Below are 18,462 nucleotides of genomic sequence, written 5' to 3'. Positions count from 1 at the left end.
GCAGCTGCAACCTTTGGATCATGCTTCTAATCCTTGCCCTTCTTCCTAAGAGGACATTGTGTAGCATATTGACCGAATTCACCACACCTGAAGCATTTAATCTTCGAGACATCTTTCTTGTTCTTCCGCTGCTCCCGCTACCCCTTAGATGCGAGGGTTGCATTCTTTTCCTCCTCCTTGGGCTTCGACACACTGCTGCTGCTCTCGTCAAGTTTACACTTGACCAAGTCTCTCCTCAGCTCTTCCTGCTTAAGAGCTTCCCACATTCCATCCCAGTCTGGCAAAGTCGCCCTGCCCAGGATGCTCTGGACAAAAACTTGCCACTCCTCAGAAACTGAATTCAGGGCCAATCTTACCATCTCAGAAGCTTGAGGTGTTGACCCCATAGTTGCCAGCTTGTCTCGGGTCTCTTGAAGCTTAGTAAGGAACGAATCAATGTGTTCCCCCTTCTGCATCTACATAGATCTCATCTTTTGCTCCAAGTACATCTTTCGCTGCTTGGAAGATCCCTGATATAGCGTCGACAAGGCATCCCACATCTCCTTGGCAGTGTCTCTGCCAACAATGTGACAGACTACATGATCCTTCACTCCGTCAAGGATCATTCTCTTGGTCTTCGCCATTTCTCCCTTGTACTTCTTGAGCGGATCTGGATCTGCAGGCTCAACTACCACGCTGTCGACGTAGATCTTTGAGAAAATGGTCATCCAGAAGGCATGACATCTTTGCCTTCCATATCACATAGTTGGATGCACCATCCAACCGATCCTGATCTCTCAACCCACTGGCCGCCATCTCTACCAAACGAAAGTGTCAAATGACCTCCTCTCTCCTGTCGCTGCTCAACAAATGAGAATTCGAATTCTCTGGCCAGGAACTCTCTAAGGAAGAAATTCCCTCAAGTGTCTCTCTTCTTCCTTCTGACGTCTTTTTGCCCAGCAACTGCCTGCAGAAAATTGCGTCACACCAGAAACCCCTCTTTGCTGAAGCTTTTGCTGTGCTGCTCCCTCTGACGCAAACAAATATCGATCTGGAAATCCTACCTCTCTGTCGACTCACTCAGAGAGATTTACCAGGAAAATCTTGCCCTCTTGGCTTGAACGGCGCACTCCCTCTCAGGATTTGATTTGCTGCTTATGCAACACTTCGACTTCCCTTCTTCCTTTAGCGCTGGGCTCTTCCAGCGCTGCTCTTGTTTCACCTGCAACTCTGATTCCTTGTGAAAAGTTGGATGCTCAAATTTCTACTGCAACAATTGATTACGTTTCTTCTATTTTTTAATTACTGAACAAAATTATTTACTGTTTCGTACAGTAAACACCGAAACTAATACACTGTAGCCTTCACCATTTAAATAAAATGCGGAAACAAGAAACTGAACAAGAAAGAAATACACAACACATCTACACGGTTATTTTTGGACAAATGTCCCCGGAAAAACCCAATGTGGGAAAATCGGTGCAACAACTGAGGGTTTTATTATTATGCAATAGTAATTCTGAGTACAATTGGATGCCCAATTGGCAATCCTATACAGAGAGAAACTGGACAAAACATGTAGTGAGATGCTCTCACCCTGTCACTGGAAGAATCTGACTCTGATCTCACTAGAATAGAGGCTCTACGTCCCTTCTGCGTCAGCTTCTGCGCAAAACTGCGTCACCTCTGCTAGGGACTATGCTCCTCCTTCAGATCCTCTGCTGGCCAGAAAATTCGCTTTCCAGCCTCTCGGTCTCACACCCCGGCTCTCGATTTCTGAAACTCGATTTCCTCAGCAAGAATTCGATCCCCCTCTAGGCTTTGCGCTGCCACTGCGTGGGCCAGCGTCAGCCTCTCCCTGGACGTCGTTCTGTCCTCTTTGCCTTGTATTCTCCGGCCCAGGAAAACTCCTCACCGACTACTATCCCTACCCTTCACTGCAAAAGATCACTTCGAAATTCTCTCTGGTAGCTGCTCTGTTTCAGAAAATCGATCCTCTGATCTTCACTCAATGTGTTCTCCAAGTGCCATTCAAGCCTCTTCTTATATCTTTCTGTTGGACAACCAACGACCCAGATTAACTTCTAATCAATGGCTTAGATCATTTTGGCTTGATTCTCGTCTTCTTTTAGAATTTTCATCCACAGTTAGATTAATACCCTTTAATTATTTTAATTTCCTAAGTTTAGACTTAGGGTCCCATTAAAAATAATTAATTATTTTAATAAAACTGTCTCCGAGTGGAATTTTCCATAACGATTTCTGGGTATTGGAGAATGCATGTGTCTAAGCCTCCCTGCAAATTTTGGGACTTAGAACACATCTGATGCTACGAGAAATCAACATTGACTGCATCTACTGCCAGTGATCCATCCTGCTACTGAATATTGTGGGCTCTTGTAGCAAGGTACTGATTCAAGAGGTGGACCTCCTCATGAATCCTACCCATCTATAGCACTCTGGGGCTACAACACCAAGTCACCCCACCTCACTCCTGGAGGTATGGCTGTCATCATCGTGAAATCTGATCTATTCATACTGTTGTTGTTAATGCTCTGCTGATGCTTCTGCAACTACTGCAATAATGAGTCTAATCTCCCTAGATCCTGAAGTACTAGATTCCACAGGGTTGCTCCCTCTGAAACTAGACTCCCGCCGAGTCTGGATCTCCCTATGGGAAATCTCTTTGCTCCCTCCTGGCAACTCACACTGTCCTCCTGTGCTAGAAACTGGACTATATAGGTTTGCGTTGTGAATCCCCTAGCTGGAACTGCACCTACATACTGCAACTGGCCAATTCACACTACCCGTGTCACTTCAACTAGTTTTGCAACTATCTCCCAGGTACTGACTACAACTAGCTATGTAATTGTCATCAAAATGACTGACTGCACCTACTGATAATGTGATCCTCCTGCTACTAATTATGTTGGGCTCCCATAGCAAGGATATTGATCCATGTGAAAAATCTGTAGCAATTGGATCTAATCTACTACTCTTCCACGGAAATTGCCCATCTGTGGCCATCTCAACAAAATAAGTCGAAATCCTCCTCTTCTCTTTGCTCAGTTGTTGCTAGGCTTCTACGCACTCTTTGCTGGAGTGAGTAAATCTGCTCACTGTTGTCGCGCGGATTGACACGACAACGCTCAGACCGGGGGCTGTCACTCTGATCCCCGATCCCTCCGTTTAAGCCTGTCTCCCGCGGCTAAGGGGGGTAGTCCCTGTGGGATGATGAGACCAACTGTCGACCAGTTGGTTGGGAGACACGAGACACGATATGAAAAACACCATATAGATTTGATTAACTTAGCAGACCAGTGCCTTAAGAGATTGTGGTTAAAACGATTACTTGTTAGATGATATAGAAACATGAACTGTGAACAGCAATCATTTGTCATCAGCTAAATCACAATGCTCTTAAAATGACCAAAACGATATCCAACAATTGAAAATTTTGAAAGATGAATGCTTTAAACCACCACGAGTCATGAACCATTAACCAGATATCATATTTCGTATCTCAACTTGAAAATTTAGCATCTCAGCATAAAACATATAACGTGAAAATTCCTGAGACTCGCAAAAATAATTTCCCACAAAATTTTTTAAATCTTTTTATTTTTTTTTATTTTTTATTTTTCAATATTATAAAAATGAAAATTAAAAATCTAAAAATTTAAAATTTAAAATCTATTCTAAAACTAAACTATAAATAAAAAATTAAACTAAACCAAAAAATCTTTTTATTTTTTATATTTAAAAGTAAAATTTAAAAGACTAAATTAAAATCTAAATAAAACAAAACCTAGACTAAATATAAATTAAAATCTACGTTACTTTAAATTAAATTCTAAAATCAAAACTTTTAAAAAAAATTTATAAAATCTAATTAAAATGAACCCTTTTTTATTTTTTTTATATAAAACTTTCATGACAAAACACACAACGAATCTAAAAAAAACCTAGACATATTAAGCTATGACCTAAGAAATGAAACTATAACTAAAAAAAAAATGAAAACGTAACTAAAATAAAAATCGATCTCATTACCTATGCTTAAACTAAACCACGCATTTGCAAATGGAAAAAAAACGATTTCACGCTACAGTAAAATGAGAAACGCATATACCTGGTCTTCACGATTTGGTGGCTGAAATGAGAGTTTGCAGGTTATTTTGACGGCGTGGAAGCGATTTCACCTGCGAGATGGATTATTATTCGCCTGCGTGATGGTTTAAAAGTCTTCGACGGATAGCCAACGCTGAGTCTCTACAGTCGACGGCTGAAATGGAAATCGTGACCCTGATCTCCATGCACAACGCACACAGCAATGACTTTAACGCTTAACTCGTTTGCAGGTCCACGTGATAATACACAATACAATGAGATCAACTGAAAACCAGATCCGCAGGCCTTGCCGACGACGTTTTTAGAAAGATGCGTGGGTCGATTTTGAAATGCTGGTGAAATGGTTTCGACGCACAAAAGATTGCCACGTACAGTCCAGCCGCAATTTCTCCACATGTCATATGATATCAATGTAGCTTCACGCGTTTACCCAGTTGTTTCAGCACCACGAGCAGTAGATCTAGTACCATCAGCAGCATCCCCACCTGTTAGAGAGCCATAACCACCACCAGCGCCTTCTGTTGATTGAGCAAGTGATCCTATTGTTTAAGAATCGATTCTGAAACGAATTTTCACACTGCGCTTGTAATAATAATGGCCTCAAGATGTGCTTTCAATCTGCCTACCATATTCGATTAAATCGAAGGATTTGGATGTTGTTTGCAGGTTCGATGGCGGATGGAGCTGATGGAGCAGTGGCTGCTGACAGGGCATGGGAGCCACGGGTGAAATCTGATTTACCTGCCAAAAATAATTTCGAAAATTTTCATGTGATAAAATGGAACCTAAGAACCCTAAACCCTAATGAAAACTGCATAAAGCAAAAATTAAAACCCTAGAACAACGGATTAATGTACAAATTTGGCCCCTTTAACAACCAGATTTAGCAATAAGCACGGAAAACATTTTAAAGAACAGAAATTTCAGATTGTCACTGTGAAGAACTTCAAAAAATCTCTCATGCAAACTTAGAAAAATAAACCGAATGATAGACCCAGGATCAAATCCCACTGGGCTCAGCAAAAAATGCTTGCGGGAGTTGGCTGGTTCAGCCGAGAACTTCCCCTAACGCCCACCAAATCTTCTTCAATAAGGGTTTTTCTGCACAGCTCAGAAACAACCATCAGTAAAGAGGGCAAAAATGCTGCTAGATCTCAGGAAGTAATGGAGATACCTGCCATTACTTCAGAAACCCTAACAGCACCCAAACCCCAGCAAGTGAACAAGATACTTGTGCTCACAATACTCTACAAAAAGCTATTATTAACGGCTGAAAATAACATATGCAGAAAATGAAACAATCTCACAGCATTTTAAGAGAGTAACACCAGCAAGATATGGACCCCAAAGTCTTCTTTTATTAACCAGAAACAGATTTACAAGAGAGCTTCTTCAGTACAAGACTCACAGATCCAATTTGAAATGACCACCTAAGACCCTATATAAAGGAAATGATCCCAACGGCTAGTTCGAATGATCCATGTAGAAATGATCTCGACCGTTGATGAGGATCAAGACATCTCTTGATCTCATCTGTCGATTTATTCACTTAAATTATTATTATTTTATTAGTTAGGGTTTTTGCTTTATTTTTTTAATTTTTTATTATTTTTTTATTTTATTTCAAAAATTTTTAAATTTTTTATTATTTTTTATTTATTTCATTTTTTAAATTTAAATTTTTTTTTTTAATTTTTTATTATTTTTTTTCATTTTTAAAATTTTAAAATTTCTTAATTTTTATTTATTTTATTATTTTTTTTCATTTTTTAAATGGATCATCGAACTAAGCCTTCAGAAACATCACCTAGGACCTAGGACTTAGGACTCATGAGGGGATTTACAACATTTTTCGACCCTCAAGACACATTTCATGATGACTTTTACAAATTTACATCTTAAGGGGGAAAACCCCTTTAATACAGACCCTCACAAATCACCTAGTTCTGCGACACAACTATAATCTAGCAGATTAACACACTAGGATTTTCCTAAAGTTCTAATGACAAAATCCATCCCGGCTTTGGGGTCAGGTTTGAAGGAAAACTCTGCCGATCCATGGATCGGTGAGACGAAAAACCTTCCAGGACGTAGATTACCACTAGAAAGTTAGGTCCACCTAGGCAATTCACATACACGACTCATGTCTGCTAAGATTATTTACAATTAATACATGCAGACTGGGTTTACAATTAGATTGATCAAGCTGCTGATGACTGCTGGATGGCACGGACACGCTGATCAGGTGCTGCCCCTTTCTTGCAAAGAAAAAGGGGGTGTACTGCATGGGTAGTTGACCGGTAGAGGTCAACATCTGGCTCTACTTGGGGACACGTTGCTGCTTGCAGGAATGTGAGAATCCAGAATCTGCATCCATACAACACAAAAATAAGTAGCGTCCATCCAAAATCATCATATACATTAAACACAGGAAAGATAAAAGCTCTTCATTTATTAACTATCTAATAACATGAAAAGTAAATCTAATCCTAAAACAGAAATGAAATGCTGAAAAGACAAGGAGTAGAGTTAGAAATACGATACAAAAGATGCCCCATGGCATCACATGTGTTCAATAAAGTGCATACTAAGCATTTGCCTGCTTTCAGGCAAATCTGTCGGCTGCTTGTCGAATGTGCCATGTCCAATTTTGCATATGGTAGGACTTTTTCCTATCCGAAAATCAAGCTGCTCGCAGCCGTCTGATGCGTCAAATCTTCTTCTTATTTTCTTTCTCTTACGTTTTTTCTTTCTGGCAGGTGGAATTACTGATGACCTGGAACTATCAGATGAAGTATGCGTGATATGTCTTTCTTTATCCTGCATCTGATCTTTATCATTCTTAAATCTATCCGGATCACCTTCAATTAACCATCTTTCAATTGAACTAATGACCTCCTCATAATAAGATGAAGCTTGTTGCAGCAAATGAGAAGGCTCCTGGTTTCTCTTATCATCTGACCATTGTTGAATCTTTTGAACTTGTATTCTAATGGCATCCATCTGACTAGAGCATTCATCCCTTATAGCACTGATTTGTATGGCATGGTGCTCTTGCATGTGTTTTATTACTTTATCATTCTTTTCCTTTATGTCCATCAAGCAATGCTGCATGGAGTTTATTTCTTCTCTATGATTTGCGTGCATGGTGGCCAACTGATTATTATGATCGAATGTCATGATAGTCATTTCTTCGTCCATAGTTAACAACCTGTTTTGCATAGAATCGATTTCCCTATCATGATCAGCTTTCATGGTCATCATATTTTCTTCTAAGCCTGACATCCTACTTTGCATACTTCTAATTTCTGTTTCATACTTAGTTTTTATGGCCTGAATTTCTTTAGCATGCTGATTTTGCGTGACCTCCAGCTCCCTATTACGTTTTTCCAGGTGGGTGCATAAAGTTTTAACATCATTGACATAATTAGTTTGATTGATTTCCATATTTCTCACCAGCATCATTAGATCTCGTAAAATTTGTTTTTGCTCTTCCCTTTCATCGTCATTTGTCCCTGATTTTTCACTATCATGAACTTGATCTGCAATATTTCCGGTGGATGACACATTCTGACATGATGAATAGTCTTGGGATCTTTCAGCTGGACCTCTTATCAAATTACTTTCATTCTGTTGCACAATTTTAGAGGCAGAAGGCAAGCTGTTTGGTAACCATATCTATTTTTAAAAGCATCGACAATGTCTTCTAAAGAAGTGAAAGATTCCTTTGGAAAATTGTTAAACCAATTCAAAGCATCATCTTCTAAAGAAAGGAAAAATAGACGCATTTTGATATCTTCATGATTAAACTGAGGGGATCTACAGTATATGATCATGATGCGAGTAAACAAGACTAGATGCCTTCTAACAGCGATTGGATCACCACCCGAGAAAATAGTTAACTTAGGAATGGCATCTTCCGGAAAATCATGGAGACGTTCAGTAAAACGACATGGCTTAAATGAATAATCCATGATGAATGATAAGGGATTAGATGAATGATAGAACTAGATATCTGCTCAAGAAAATCAAGAGATGAAAACAGTGGAGTCGCCACTTGAACAATGAATCTGATTCTAGGATCCAAAAAGTAACCACAAGCAGATATGAGGAAAGCTTCTTGTCTGGGAAGAATGAGAAAGTGGAGTCGCCACCCAAACAAGAAACAAACCGAAGAGATGCTACTGATATGGCGAAAAATAAGGCAATAAAAGATCCAAATGATAACCCAAAAGGTTGAATTTGCCAGCTCAAAATGAGAGATGAGAAAGATGAGAAGGTGAATGTCGATGAAACTCCAGGAACAGAAAAACTCTGTCCCTGGCAACGGCGCCAAAAAATGTTGGCGTTGCCGGGCCAGATGTAAAGATAAGAAATGAGAAGGATGATTGTCGTTTGAAACACCGAGAAAAAGTATCCCTGGCAACGGCGACAAAAAATGTTGGCGTTGCCGGCTCAAATGAATGATAGAAAGATGAGCAATGAATGATGAAAAGATGTTGAAACACCAAGGACAGAAAAACTCTATCCCCGGCAACGGCGCCAAAAAATGTTGGCGTTGCCGGGCCAGATGAAAAGATAAACAATGAGAAGGAAGATTGTCGTTGAAACGCCGAGAAAACAAATTCCGCGGCAACAGCGCCAAAAAATGTTGTCGCGCGGATTGACACGACAACGCTCAGACCGGGGGCTGTCACTCTGATCCCCGATCCCTCCGTTTAAGCCTGTCTCCCGCGGCTAAGGGGGGTAGTCCCTGTGGGATGATGAGACCAATTGTCGACCAGTTGGTTGGGAGACACGAGACACGATATGAAAAACACCAGATAGATTTGATTAACTTAGCAGACCAGTGCCTTAAGAGATTGTGGTTAAAACGATTACTTGTTAGATGATATAGAAACATGAACTGTGAACAGCAATCATTTGTCATCAGCTAAATCACAATGCTCTTAAAATGACCAAAACGATATCCAGCAATTAAAAATTTTGAAAGATGAATGCTTTAAACCATCACGAGTCATGAACCATTAACCAGATATCATATTTTGTATCTCAACTTGAAAATTTAGCATCTCAGCATAAAACATATAACGTGAAAATTCCTGAGACTCGCAAAAATAATTTCCCACAAAATTTTTTAAATTTTTTTTTTTTTCTTTTTTTTTTTTTTATAAATTTTTCAATATTATAAAAATGAAAATTAAAAATCTAAAAATTTAAAATTTAAAATTTATTCTAAAACTAAACTATAAATAAAAAATTAAACTAAACCAAAAAATCTTTTTATTTTTTATATTTAAAAGTAACATTTAAAAGACTAAATTAAAATCTAAATAAAACAAAACCTAGACTAAATATAAATTAAAATCTACGTTACTTTAAATTAAATTCTAAAATTAAAACTTTTAAAAAAATTTACAAAATCTAATTAAAATGAACCTTTTTTATTTTTTTTATATAAAACTTTCATGACAAAACACACAACGAATCTAAAAAAAACCTAGACATATTAAGCTATGACCTAAGAAATGAAACTATAACTAAAAAAAAAATGAAAACGTAACTAAAATAAAAATCGATCTCATTACCTACGCTTAAACTAAACCACGCATTTGCAAATGGAAAAAAAACGATTTCACGCTACAGTAAAATGAGAAACGCATATACCTGGTCTTCACGATTTGGTGGCTGAAATGAGAGTTTGCAGGTTATTTTGACGGCGTGGAAGCGATTTCACCTGCGAGATGGATTATTATTCGCCTGCGTGATGGTTTAAAGTCTTCGACGGATAGCCAACGCTGAGTCTCTATAGTCGACGGCTGAAATGGAAATCGTGACCCTGATCTCCATGCACAACGCACACAACAATGACTTTAACGCTTAACTCGTTTGCAGGTCCACGTGATAATACACAATACAATGAGATCAACTGAAAACCAGATCCGCAGGCCTTGTCGACGGCGTTTTTAGAAAGATGCGTGGGTCGATTTTGAAATGCTGGTGAAATGGTTTCGACGCACAAAAGATTGCCACGTACAGTCCAGCCGCAATTTCTCCACACGGCATATGATATCAATGTAGCTTTAAGCGTTTACCCAGTTGTTCTAATATTATCAGCAACACCCCCGCCTGTTAGAGAGTCATAACCACCACCAGCGCCTTCAGTTGATTGAGCAAGTGATCCTATTTTTTAAGAATCGATTCTGAAACGAATTTTCACACTGCTCTTGTAATAATAATGGCCTCAAGATGTGCTTTCAATCTGCCTGCCATATTCGATTAAATCGAAGGATTTGGATGTTGTTTGCAGGTTCGATGGCGGATGGAGCTGATGGAGCAGTGGCTGTTGACAGGGCATGGGAGCCACGGGTGAAATTTGATTTACCTGCCCAAAATAATTTCGAAAATTTTCATGTGATAAAATGGAACCTAAGAACCCTAAACCCTAATGAAAACTGCATAAAGCAAAAATTAAAACCCTAGAACAACGATTAATGTACAAATTTGGCCCCTTTAACAGCCAGATTTAGCAATAAGCACGGAAAACATTTTAAAGAACAGAAATTTCAGATTGTCATTGTGAAGAACTTCAGAAAATCTCTCATGCAAACTTAGAAAAATAAACCGAATGATAGACCCAGGATCAAATCCCACTGGGCTCAGCAAAAAATGCTTGCGGGAGTTGGCTGGTTCAACCGAGAACTTCCCCTAACGCCCACCAAATCTTCTTCAATAAGGGTTTTTCTGCACAGCTCAGAAACAACCATCAGTAAAGAGGGCAAAAACGCTGCTAGATCTCAGGAAGTAATGGAGATACCTGCCATTACTTCAGAAACCCTAATAGCACCCAAACCCCAGCAAGTGAACAAGATACCTGTGCTCACAATACTCTACAAAAAGCTATTATTAACGGCTGAAAATAACATATGCAGAAAATGAAACAATTTCACAGCATTTTAAGAGAGTAACACCAGCAAGATATGGACCCCAAAGTCTTCTTTTATTAACCAGAAACAGATTTACAAGAGAGCTTCTTCAGTACAAGACTCACAGATCCAATTTGAAATGACCACCTAAGACCCTATATAAAGGAAATGATCCCAACGGCTAGTTCGAACGATCCATGTAGAAATGATCTCGACCGTTGATGAGGATCAAGACATCTCTTGATCTCATCCGCCGATTTATTCACTTAAAATATTATTATTTTATTAGTTAGGTTTTTTGCTTTATTTTTTTAATTTTTTATTATTTTTTTATTTTATTTCAAAATTTTTTAAATTTTTTATTATTTTTTATTTATTTCATTTTTTAAATTTTAATTTTTTTTTTAATTTTTTATTATTTTTTTAATTTTTTAATTTTTAAATTTCTTAATTTTTATTTATTTTATTATTTTATTTCATTTTTTAAATGGATCATCGAACTAAGCCTTCGGAAACATCACCTAGGACCTAGGACTTAGGACTCATGAGGGGATTTACAACATTTTTCGACCCTCAAGACACATTTCATGATGACTTTTACAAATTTACATCTTAAGGGGGAAAACCCCTTTAATACAGACCCTCACAAATCACCCAGTTCTGCGACACAACTATAATCTAGCAGATTAACACACTAGGATTTTCCTAAAGTTCTAATGACAAAATCCATCCCGGCTTTGGGGTCAGGTTTGAAGGAAAACTCTGCCGATCCATGGATCGGTGAGACGAAAAACCTTCCGGGACGTAGATTACCACTAGAAAGTTAGGTCCACCTAGGCAATTCACATACACGACTCATGTCTGCTAAGATTATTTACAATTAATACATGCAGACTGGGTTTACAATTAGATTGATCAAGCTGCTGATGACTGTTGGATGGCACGGACACGTTGATCAGGTGCTGCCCCTTTCTTGCAAAGAAAAAGGGGGTGTACTGCATGGGTAGTTGACTGGTAGAGGTCAACACTCACAACGACTGTTGATCTGCAAGAGAAAATTGAAGCTAGAAGTCCCTTGAGGAAAGTTTCCCTCAGTGTGTGCTCTTTCTTCCTCCAAAATACTGCGTCTAGCTAGAGATCTGTTCTGCAAGGAAAATACTGGCTGCTCTCTCTGCCTTTGGTAATCCTTGAACTGGAGAAATCCGATTTCTTTGTCGCTCTCTCAGAGAAATTGATTTTTCCTCAAGAAATTGACCCTCTAATTATTGTCAACCGCCTCATTTTCATATGAGGACATATTATGTTGATTTCATCTAGTGTGACATATGCCTTCTTGCATACTTTTAGAGGAGGAGATCCTTTTCCTTTGATCATGCTACTCAAGATAGAGCAATGATCCATGTTACATGCAACCATATGACACGACTTTATAGTATTGAATACAAACATACATACCTCATTTACCTTTAGGTCATCTAGGCTTCTTTTAGCAACTTCCTTGATTGAAAAGAGCTTCAATCCCTTGATCTGCTTCCATCTATCATACCATCATCCCATGAATTCCACAAATTGGAATTCCTGATGAAACACTTTGTTTCCTCTCTAGATCGGTGAACCTTTCGATGAAGATTTCATCAGAGAAATTTGAGGATCTTGAATATCCCCATCAACAGATGTTTCCTTTTTGACTGAGGTATGATGAGACTTGTCCTGGATGACTTCTTCCTTTCCTTAAGTTTCCAATGAGGTTCCCAAGAGCTATAACCTTCATAGTTGACTGCCATAGATTTTGTTCCAGCTATCCTTCATGTTTCCCTATGGAGATGTCATGAGCTCTTGCTTCTAATGCTTCTATGATGCCATGATGCATCCCATCATTTATTATAGCCATATCTTATAACAGAAGACTTAGGAACTATGAAATGAACTTTGGTGAGGAAGAGTATCTCAGTCATAGTAGAGATCTCTTCTCTTCCTCTTTTGTTATTGTCCCTTTTGAGCTTAGGACAATATTTCCTGTAATGTCCATAATTTTTACATCCATAGCATTGAATCTTAGCTATGTTCTTCTTTCCTTTCTGAGGACCAAATTTTCCAAACTTCCCTTTCCTTCCGACAAATGTTTGAACACTTTTTGCCCTCAACCTGTCTTCTCCTATCTTGCATAGAAACCACAAGTTGTTGAATGGGATAGCTTTCTTATCCTCATAGACATTTGTTACCTTGTTCATCAGTTAGTGTATTTAGAACAATGAAGATTATTTCCTTATCCGATATCATCTCTCCTAGATCTTGCAGTTGAGATCTTATGAAGATATCCCTTCATCCTTTGATACCTTCAATTTGTGTAGATCAGATCTAAGTGATATGACCTTTCTTATCGCATCTTCAGAGAATAGTTCTACCAGCTTATCATATATCTCTTTTGATGTCTCCAATCTTGTTATATAGGGAATGAGGGGACCTTTGACTAATTTCATAAGAATCCCTTGAGCCCTTTGATCCCTTTCCATGTATTCAAATAATGCTTGACCTTCAGATGGTTTGGATACTTTTCCATTGATATGATCAATGGCTTCATTTTCTTCGAGGACTATTTCTATCCTCCTTTTCCATGCAAGGAAGTTTGATGACCCAACTAGCTTATAGATCTCCTTGCAAAACGAAGTCATTTTACTAGATTACATTATAGAAGAAAAGGTACTTACTTGTCAAGTGAAGATAAAATCTTCAACTTGATCCCTTTGTTGATGGTGATTGATGAGGATGTCTTGATGCTTCCTTGGATGATCTTCTTTAAGGATAAGGGAGGGGTCCTTATTGAGAGGGAACTTTCCTTATAGCCTTTTGAAGATGATGACAATGCCTTTAGCCTTCTTTGGATAACTAGCCTTCAAGATACTTAGACTTCTTAGGTGGTGAATGAGTGTAGATCCCATAAATTTTTCTAGGGTTTTGACTTTCTCCAAGATGATGTGATCTTTATTCTTGAAGTGCTCATAGAGATTCCAATTCTTCTTATAGAGATTCCAATTGACGAATACCAAGATTAGATTATAGAAGTCATTTTACTAGATTAGATTATAGAAGAAAAGGTACTTGTCAAATGAAGATAAAATCTTCAACTTGATCCCTTTGTTGATGGTGATTGATGAGGATGTCTTGATGCTTCTTCGGATGATCTTCTTTAAGGATAAGGGAGGGGTTTTGACTTTCTCCAAGATTATGTGATCTTTATCCTTGAAGTGCTTATAGAGATTCCAATTCTTCTTATAGAGGTTCCAATTGACGAATACCAAGACCAAGACCCTTGACCTATTAGCCACTCCAAGACCAAGACACAAGTTCTCTTCTTTGACGTAGCACCGAGACCTTCTTCATGTAATAGCACCGAGACCTTGTCACACACTTGTGACTTTCTTCCTGTGGTAGCACCGAATCCCCTTTGCTGTGGTGAAACCAAATTCTCTTTGCTGTGGTGGCACCGAATTCTCTTTTCTGTGAGACAAAGATTACACCGAGATCCTTACTGTGATATAGCACTGAGACAGTGAGGGGATGTCATTGTGGTATCACCGAAACTTTGTCTAACTTCTCTGTTCCAATCCGCACTGTGACCTCTGCAATTACACCAAACTGTAGCTTCAATACCCTTGTCCAAACTGTGCTTCTCTGTTATGACACCGAAACCTTTCTTCTCTGAGATCCAAACGGCTCACTGCAATCTCCTATCTGAATTACAGAGGTATCCGAACTTGTTACTGTACTTTGTCACCTGAATTTCAGAGAGATCCGAACTTGTTGACTGTGGAATAGGCTGAGCTGCCTATTTATAGTAGTCCGTCGATGTAATTAGCCAACATGAGATTATGAATCGTTGTGTCTTCATTTAGGTGAGCCGACATGAGTTTTCTATTTCATCTTGAGGCCGACTTGAAGAGGAGACCTTGTGCTTGTCTTTGGAGGGCTTCATGGCAATTCTATAGACTCATATACATTTGTAATATGCCCAAGAAGGGTTCTTGATACATGACATTGACTCTTTTTGACATTAATGACAAATCCTAAAGGCTCTCAATGGGAGCCATCTAAAAGTAAAATCTCTTGCTCATGAAACCCATGAAGCAAGCATTAATAATAATTTTATTTTTCTTCTTTTCATCATTTACAAAAATCACAATTACATGTCATTATGAAGACCAAACCTAGTTACACTTTTCAACAGATCAGAGTTCTCAGAATCATTCAAGATCAGACTTGATCTTGTAGTCTATCTTCAGAATGTACTGTGCGTATTTGCAAATATAATATAAAGTATACAAGCTTACAAAAAAAAAAAAAAAAACTCCAATTGTGCATCAATGTCATGCAGAATATGTACGACACTGTTTACATTACTTGTATGAGCTGTCATATAGAATTTGTACAACAATGTTTAATTTTTGTGTGGACTTGTTGCATAGAATCTGTATTGCATTGTTTAAATTACATGTTTGAATTGTTCTATGGAATAGTATGTCAATGTTTAATCTTAGGTATGAATTGTTGTATGAAAGCAGCTGTAATCCATACGATGAACTGTAATCATACAACTGTGGAAGGTACGTATGGGGATGGCTGTATGACTGACGGATGATGTTGTACAGACACCATGGCTGTATGGATGTGATAGAGGTACAGATGCAGCAGTTATATGGCTGATTGGAACCTCGATTCGATACCAATGGAGTAACTGCACTCAAATTGCTCAATAAAATATGAAAATATTCAAAATAATAAAACATTTGATGTATAAAAAGATGATTGAATAAAGATGATAAATTTACAATAAGGACCTGTATAAATATTGTCAAGTATGTCTTTTCATTAAAAGTCATGTCTCTTAATTAACATATGACTTATATAGTATTCCTTTAAAAAATAATTATTGTATTTCTATGTTTATCGTATTTAGTATTTATTATTATTTAGCTTAGATTTTCTATATGTAACACACAACTAGGAGTTAACACATTTGTAGGCCCATATGAATGAAATCATTATCCAAACCACCCAAGATCACCGGTAAACGTTCCTGACCTTTAGTGCATAGTCCATGATAGAACACATGTTCAACAAGAAACTTTCTTTTCAGGAAATTCCTAAGTGACACCTGGCCTATCAGTTATCAATTCGCTGTTTACCGGTTTCTTGTTTAACTCTTGACAAATATTCTGGATTCTGTTTATCCATTGGCTATAATATTTTTTTTTAAGAAGCATCTAGAAGAAACTTTAAACTTTCTTTTGAGGGCTCTTTGGTTTCTTTTTTAACTCTTCGCAGCATAACTAACTTTTTAACTTGTCGCATTCTTAAAATTTCCTCTGGTTTACAGTTTCTGTTTAGCATGAAAGGGATGATGGTATCAGTTTTTAATGGATAAAAATCTTTATTTCACCATATTCAACTAATATAGCGTTTATATTCTTTATCTATCTTCTTATGTAAGGCAGGTATTTGAAGATGAAAATGATGCTATAAATTATTGCAACTTGTTGGAAAATCAGCGTGGGCAGGGCTGTGCTGGTGTTGCCGAACTTGATGCATCATCGGTAAGCTTTTCTTTGCATTAGCAAACTTAAATGCAATGATAACCGTCAAATTCTGTTGCACATGTTTAGTAAGATCTCTCGAAAAGGTTCATTTATTTATCTGACCAGTAGTTTTTCTATTTCTGAGAATCTTTTGTAGTTTTTCTATTTGTCTCATTAAAGGTTCTGATGCATCGAAGCCTGCAGCGTTTTCCTGTGTTCTTAGATAATTCAATGCCTTTATCATTGGTTTGCATGTGGACTTACCTCATTGGTAAAAAAGGCTCATCTTTATCTCTTGTACTATGTGGGTCAAGTTTGTGTTTTAGCGTATCTTGTATTCATTACCCCCAAACCACTAATGCTATTAGTTCATATACTTGTGTTGTGGCTAGTGGAATAAGAACTGATATCGTCAGTCAAGTCATAATAACAACTGTCAAGACCGAATGTAATTAGCAGTAATTACTTTGTATTGCCTGGGAGTTGAGGGCAGACAGAAGATAGTGTAAACTGATCAGTGATCACCATCTGCTTGGCCGATATGTGCAAGACCGGCACTGCAATTTATGCCTTGGAGTGAAGAGCAGTTTTGCATTGGTCAGTCATTGATGATGATGGGGACCTCTTTCACCTTTACATCTACTTCTACTTGGAGTATAGTTTAGTGTCTTTCTCTATGTTAAGGTTTCCCCTCTTGGTTTACCCCTTCCTGCTTACTCTTGTCATTCTCATTTGTTTTTTTTTGGGCAATTAGGAGTTGCCTAAGCACTCCCACGTTACGATTGTGACCTGCTCTTCTCTCTCGACCGATTTTGAACATTAAAGGACAGTAATAAAAATATCTTATCTTATGTTGTCTATCATTATCTATTATGTACTGGTGGCAAATCCCAACATTCCATTGTGCATATCAATTAAATTGGCTGATGTCACTAGTTCTCATTTCCATATAATGGTTTTACCCTACCCTTTCTGCAAATGGAGATTTGATGGTCATTAATTTTATACTTTTTCATAATTTGTCACGGAATATATATCAACTATCTTCAGAAGTTGTTTTCTACTAACTAACATGCATGCCACCGCAACAAGCTGAGCTGTGTTTCCTTGAAGAAGTTTGAGCTTTATATTTCTCATTGTGCCTTTTTATCTGCAGGTATTTGATTTGTGCCGCAAAATGAAGGCTTTGGCTGTCTTTTTTCGCCGAGGAAGAGCACATCCATTGCCAGACAGCCTTGAACTTGATCTAAAAGCTCGGAAACGATCTCTGGAAGACCAAGAGTAGACTTATACAGGGTAACTGAAGGGTGTTACACTAAAAATTGGAGTCTATTGTTAACATCGTCTGAGAAAAATGATGAAAGTTAACAAAATTTATCAAATAAGATTTGTAAAATATTTTTTCGTTGTCCATAGGGATGGGTTGGAATAGTGGCCAACTTACATGCTATTCTGGACTGCAACTTTGGGCTTTATGGCCTTTATATTAATGCATTTGCCTTCTATATAATTGTGTTTTAACTTTTTGCTTAATATGGAGGCTAGAGTGTCTAACTTATTGTTTAGATTTTTTAACCATCTACATGATAGAATTTAGGATCAGCTAGAGGGCCTAACATATTGTTTACATTTGTTAGCCATATAGATGATAGAATTTAGGACCAGATGCCAAATAGCTCTGATACCATGTAAAAGGAAGCTGAAGCACTTGATCACGATATCCCTCACACAATGCACAGTGGTCAGAAATATGATATGGATATGAGCACATGAAAATATAAAAATTTAAATAGAAAAGCACAAGTTAGCATTCCCCACAAGAGGCCTCGCAATAGGCCTCGCAATAGTGGGTA

At 37.9% G+C, this 18,462-nt stretch overlaps 1 protein-coding gene across 1 annotated transcript in view; it reads left to right on the top strand.

Moving 5' to 3' along the window:
* LOC149163803 (plant/protein) overlaps positions 1-18,142 on the top strand; it is a 115,332-nt gene extending 97,190 nt beyond the window's left edge. The window contains exons 4-5 of the mRNA XM_089431873.1: positions 16,529-16,627; positions 17,766-18,142. Coding sequence (XP_089287999.1) covers positions 16,529-16,627; positions 17,766-17,894 — 228 coding nt within the window. The 3' untranslated portion in view covers positions 17,895-18,142. The remainder of the gene's footprint in view (positions 1-16,528; positions 16,628-17,765) is intronic.
* The last annotated feature ends 320 nt before the right edge of the window (positions 18,143-18,462 follow it).

Source organism: Pinus tabuliformis, chromosome 5_1 (assembly GCF_031772625.1).
Source record: "Pinus tabuliformis cultivar Carrire ecotype Pingquan chromosome 5_1, CPIR1, whole genome shotgun sequence".
Lineage (NCBI taxonomy): Eukaryota > Viridiplantae > Streptophyta > Pinopsida > Pinales > Pinaceae > Pinus > Pinus tabuliformis.
The sequence above is the reverse complement of the archived record's forward strand: the minus strand, read 5'-3'. Positions and strand labels throughout refer to the sequence as shown.